Source organism: Narcine bancroftii, chromosome 1 (assembly GCF_036971445.1).
Source record: "Narcine bancroftii isolate sNarBan1 chromosome 1, sNarBan1.hap1, whole genome shotgun sequence".
Taxonomy (NCBI): Eukaryota; Metazoa; Chordata; class Chondrichthyes; order Torpediniformes; family Narcinidae; genus Narcine; species Narcine bancroftii.
In genome coordinates this window covers 291,778,457-291,784,456 of record NC_091469.1, presented here as the reverse complement: position 1 = coordinate 291,784,456, position 6,000 = coordinate 291,778,457, and the positions used below count along the sequence as shown (strand labels likewise).

At 43.4% G+C, this 6,000-nt stretch overlaps 1 protein-coding gene across 11 annotated transcripts in view; it reads right to left on the bottom strand.

The window, feature by feature from the left end:
- Positions 1-511: 511 nt before the first annotated feature.
- phrf1 (PHD and ring finger domains 1) overlaps positions 512-6,000 on the bottom strand; it is a 110,074-nt gene continuing 104,585 nt past the window's right edge. For all 11 annotated transcript variants that reach the window (XM_069903897.1, XM_069903902.1, XM_069903888.1 and 8 more), the window contains 2 exons: positions 2,434-2,562; positions 512-1,306 (listed from right to left, as the gene is read on the bottom strand). In XM_069903897.1, coding sequence (XP_069759998.1) covers positions 1,154-1,306; positions 2,434-2,562 — 282 coding nt within the window. In that variant the 3' untranslated portion in view covers positions 512-1,153. The remainder of the gene's footprint in view (positions 1,307-2,433; positions 2,563-6,000) is intronic.

The following is a 6,000-nucleotide window of genomic DNA, read 5'->3' as shown; positions in this document are numbered from 1 at the left end:
CCTGCACACAATATTCCAAGTACAATCTGACTAATGTCTGGTGAAACTGTAACAATGACGTCCCTGCTCCTGTACTCAATACCCAGAATGATAAAGGTGCGGGACAAACACCTTCACCACTCTTACAGGGTAACTCTCTCCCAATGAGGTGTGGATCTAAATGACAATGGGAACTGTCAGTTTTATTGGTGTTAACTCCGATCATTGGGATGGTGCAGCTCAGCAGTGGATCTGACCAAATGCTGGTCCCAGCTTGAGGGGCCCAATTACTTCTGGTTTTTGAGTCACAGGTTTGAGCAGACTGCAATGGGCTGTAGTTCCTGTGTAACAGACGCAAGAAGTCAAATTGCCATATCTCAGAGATGGTCCATAGCCCCAGCCTTGTCCATTGGCAGCTGAAATACTGACCATTCTGTGCAAATGATCGAAGAGAAGCGGTGAGTGCCCTGCCAGGGTTTTCTGTGAACTGTTATTCAAATATTAGTTTGTTGAAACAAAGGGCAAACAGAAATAATAAGCCCAGCATGAATTTATACCATTTACACTGCATTTTATCATCGCCAACCCAGAATTATTCACACTGGGAAAGAGAAAAAGAAAACACTCCAAATCTCTAACAAATGAATTTCAAATATTATTTACAGCATTAAAAGATGCAATTATGGCTTTTAAATTATGATTTATGACAAGCAGTTTAGAGCAGATTTTGAGAAGCCAAAGAATGTTATGTTTTACCCAGAAATGAAGAACCTAAAAAATAAGAGACTGTTTGAAAAAGTGACGAATGTTTTATAAACCCAAGTTGTTTAGACTTTGACCTTTTCCAGGCAGAATCGGCTGGCCAAATGGAGCTTCAAGTATTCAATTTGTTTTAAGTAAAAGGAACATTATACTCAGGGAAACCAATGTCTCCGATCTGGTTTGGTGGGAGATGGGACAGTCACAGTGTGAAATTTGGTTCTATTGTACAAGAAGAAAATTAAGCAGGAAGGTTCCAGATGATTCTCCAGCCGATTGTCTCCTTTCTTCCAGCAGCAATACACATTGATTGACAATACCACAAAATAGAAAGGGTCCGGTGTTACAGCCAGTGTTGCTCTGATTGGATTCCACATTCACAGGAGAAACAATGAACTGAGCAGCATCACAGCCTTCAGATTTCCTCGGCCTTTGTGTCCGACTCTTTGCTGCTTTCTCCCTCTGCCCCTTTCTTGTATTTTCGGATATGTTTGTATTTCTCCACATAGCCTTTCACAAGGTTGGCAACCTTGACGGGATTGATTTCACCACTCTTGCTGTGGCAGATCTGCAGCACGAAACAAAGACATTCCTCAAAGCCTGTGATAAAGCAATATCCAGTAGCATTCTCTGCAGAGACAGCAACCTCTAATGGAGCCTCGGGGTGAGGGAATGATGCAGGCATTTATTTTCAAATGTAATAAATGCTCCAGCAGGCTTTATCTTGCTCTTGCCCAGTCCACTCTTGAACAACATCACAAATTAACTGGATTTCAATTGGTATCTGGGATCCCTCGCTCTGTATAAAGGGGCTGCTGTGGTTGACCCTAGCAGGAGGTAGAGCACTGCTCCAAGGGATTCCCAAAGAAAGCCATTGGTCAGTCAATGGGGCAAACTCCTGTGCCTGTTTCCTATGCTCCAGGTTTCTTTCACTGCCCTCTGTAATTATTCTGAGAGAACAGTTGCAGGTAAGCCACATCCTGATGCTACAAGGGGGGGGGGGGGGGGGGGCTTGATAGAATTAGTCAATGTGGAATTAGAGTACTATAGCACCCTGGTGCAGATATTCTATCAGAAATGATCCAGAATCATGTTTCAATTTCACAGGGAAACTAAAGAGTTTATTTAGTAAATCTGGAATTAAAAAAGCTAGTGTCAGTTCATGACCATAAAACCGTCAGATCATGGTAAAAATTCATCCAGGCCACTGACAACTTTTTTGAGGAGTTAAGGTTAGGGTTAGGGTGCACCTGTAGTGTGGACTCAATGTTGGAATGGCCAATAGGTATTCTGTTCCCAGAAACCAGGAACAGGTGAAGAATAGCAGCTCAAAGAACACGTTCAAGCCTGCCTTGAGAATTTGGAAATAGGAAGTAACATGGCCACAGTAAACATCACCTTGGGATTTCTATGTTTACTAGCTTTGGCTGGCAAAGAACAGAACAGAAAAGGAAGACGAGGACTGCACTAGGCAGGGACAGAGGTTTATTTCTCCAGCAGAACACAATCACTGCTGTTTTACTGGCCAGCTTTCTTTCCATTTCCAGATTTTCAAAACAGCCGCAGTAGATTTGAACTTTTTTTAATTTTAATTTTCAAATGAACAGTCAGCAAACCAAGCTGAGAACTCAGTACCTAAATCTAGTTCATCATTTCCACCAGAAGGCAGGCTACAGTCACATGTTCTCAGCTCACCTTCTGTACAGCTTTACGCAGGATTTCCTTGTACTCCTCTTTGGTGATCTCTTTGTTCTGGTAATACGGCTTCAGAGCTAACTTGGCTTCTTCCACAGCTCTCTCTTGCACATGAAGCTTCTTTATATACTGAAACAGGGAGTGCAAGCTTTAAGATCAACATTTTTTCCACTCATCATAAACCCCCAATATAACTCTAACAACTTTCAGCACATAGTTGAAGAGCATGCTATTCCATCACCACCTCTGCTATACACAGTTACGTTTTATTGTCATCTTCCCCCACATTAAATCCACAAGCAGACAAAGAATTGCTGGAGGAACTCAGCATCCATGGGTAGAAATGGTCAGCCAACATCTCAGGTTGGGATGCTTTAACAGGTGTCAGGGAAAGGGGTGATATTACATATATAAAGTGGGGGGGGGGGGCAGAGGGATAGGACAGTAAGTGTGAGAGGTGGAGAGATAGGTAGGTGGAGAAAACATTAGGGGGGCATATTTCCCCCTTTACATACATTTCACTGCTTTCCCTCTAGTCCTGATGAAGGGTCCTGCCCTGAAACATTGACCATTTCTATCTATGAATGCTGACTGACAAGCTGAGTCTCTCTAGCAATTCTTTGTCAACTCTTGTGGTCTTTGAATCCATGTCTGCTTTTGTCTCAGCCACTTTTTGGGAAGCTAGGTTCAGACCACCATTGGTCTTGGACAGAAATCCTTTATGGTAGATATTTCCTCCTCATTCTGGTTGACATTATTAGCTAACAACATCTCAAGCCCAACTTGCGTTAACATAAGCTGAAGGCACAACACATTTTCTTCCTCCTGGTCAGCCTTAAACCAAACGGCATGAACATGAATGTTTTTAATTTTAGGTAACCTCACCTGGTTCCAGTTTCCACTTTGGCCTACTCTGATTTCATTTCTCCTCCCCCCCCCCCTTAATTCCTAATATTTTCTCTCCCTCACTCCCCACCTCCCACACCTTCTGACCCATCCCCTTTGGGCTTCTCCCCCAACTTCTTTCCCCCTTTATTTATATATCACCCCTTTCCCCTCCCTTCATTCCTGAGAGGGTCTCGACCCAAAATGTCAACTGACCATGCCTACCTATGGACGTTGTCTGACTTGCTGAGGTCCTCCAGCACATCTTTGACTGTTCACCTATTTGATTTATTGTTTCTTCAGCAACACACAAAAAACAGGACAACCATTCAACTGCTCCACCATCCAGTAAAAACACAATACTGAAGAAACTCAGCAGGTCAAGCAGTGTCCTTTATATTGCAACGGTACAAATACACAATCGATGTTTCAGGCTTGAGCCCTTAATCAAGGTATTGAAAAATGTCAACAAGAGTAAAAGGGGGAGGGAGGTGTGGTCTCAAAGGCAGGAGGTAATAGGTGGAGAAGGGAGGGAGGGGACAGCAGCGACCAAGGGGAGGAGAGAAGGCTGGGTGAAGAGAGAGGGGAGGGAGGGGATGGAGAACTGGATCAGCATCCAGTATTACAGCTAAACTTCCAACTCAGGTTAGGTTTCTCACACAATCCCCATATCCCAGAACTTAGTGTGAAAATCCATGCATATCAGTCAAATATACCCCAAAACAGAACTACCATTGCCATTTAGGTAAATTCCAAAGATTTGCAATCTTGCAGTGAAAGAACTTCTACTTATTCAGTCTTAAATGGCCATTCTGCCACCACCCACCGCACTCCAGAACAATGCCTACACTCTCTAACAAATCCCTCAGCATCCACCTTGTCAAAACTCTCTGTAAAACCATGAGTCAATAGCCCCTTTTCCAATGGAACCTTATCCCAGGAATTGACGGCCAATTTACCCGTTGAGGATACAGTGGAAAACTGAAACAATCAGCATGCTGGCGTTAAATGATGTAAAATCACGCAGGGGATTGATGACCTCGACCCCTACTCACATCCCCAGCATCAGCTGATGCTAGCGTGCCAATTAAACCAGTGGACAAAGGACAAGTTGCACCCTGGGACTATTGTAGAAAGTCCATTCATCTATCCCTGGGGATAACTTGCAGCCAGTGGGAAAGCAGTTGGTGTCCTGGTTAAAAGTGGCCCAGTGGAAACAGCAAAAACAGCTTCTTTAACCAGGACACTCCACAATGAATTAAATGGGATGTCAGTAGAAAAAAAGTCTACTCCCAAGTAAATCACTCTTCCTTCAGCCATCTCTCCCAATCTCTTGAATCTACTGCACTCTGCTTCAAGGCAAATATATAATTGCTTGTCTAGGTAGACCAAAATTGTTTTCAATTCCACAGGTGTGGTCAATTTTCAGTAAGAGGAACAGAAAATGCTGGAAACACTCAGTCATCAGCTACGAAAAGAGAAACTGAGCTAATGTTTCAGGTCAACATTCCCTCACTTGAATAGGCAATGAAAGAAATTAACTTTGTCCTTTATCAGTTCTCAAGAAGGGGCTTCAAATTGTGTCTCATTGCTAAATATTTCTAGCAGGTTAGAGCACAGGACACTAGAGCACAGTCCAATCTCTTTGGCCCTTGATGTTGTGCCTAAAGGGATCAGTGGGTATGGGCAGAAGGCAGGTACTGGGTATAGAGTAGATGATCAGCCATGTTCAAAATGAATGGTAGTGTAGGCTTCAAGGGCAACATGGCCAACTCCTACACCTATTTTCAATGTGCCAACCCATAAATTCCTTAAAAGTACTAAACCAACCCTAACCCCGTAAACCTCTAATTTTCTTTCATCCATGTGTCTTAAGAGTCTCTTAAATGCCGCTAATACTTCACCCTCCACCACTATCGCTGGCAATGCATTTCAGGCACTTACAACTCTGTGTGTAAAAAAATTTACCCCTGAACTTCCCTCCCTTAACTCTGGTTTTTCTATTCCTGCCCTGGCAAACAAATGCTGGCTGCCCACCCTATGAGTCTCATAATCTCGTAGACCTCTATCAAGTCTCCTCTCATCCTTCTACACTACAAAGAGAAAAGTCCCAGCTCTGCTCACCTTGCCTCATAAGACTTGTTTTCCAATCTAGGCAACATCCTGGTAAATCTCCTCTGCACCCTCTCCATAGATTCCACGTCCTTCTTATAATGAGGTGACCAGGACTGAACACAATGCTCTATGTGCGGCTTTCCAAAGATTTGTAGAGTTGCAACATGACGTCTCTACTCTTGAACCCATCATCCCATAGCCCTTCTTAACTATCCTATCAACTTGTGTGGCAACCTGGAGGGATGTATGGATTTGAACCCCAAGACCCCTCTGTTCATCCATACTCTTAAGTAACTAACTATTAACCCTGTGGTCATCCTTCTGGTTTGTCCTTCCAAAATGCATCACCTCACACTTATCCGGATTGAACTCCATCTGCCACTTTTCTGCTCAACTCCACATTCTGTCAAACCTTTGACAACCCTCAGATTCATTCACAACTCCCTCAACCTTTGTGCCATCTGCAAACTTACTGACCCATCCTTCCACCTCTTCATCCAGGTCATTTATAAAAATCACAAAGAACAGAGGTACCAGAACAGATCATTGTGACCCTCCACTAGTCAC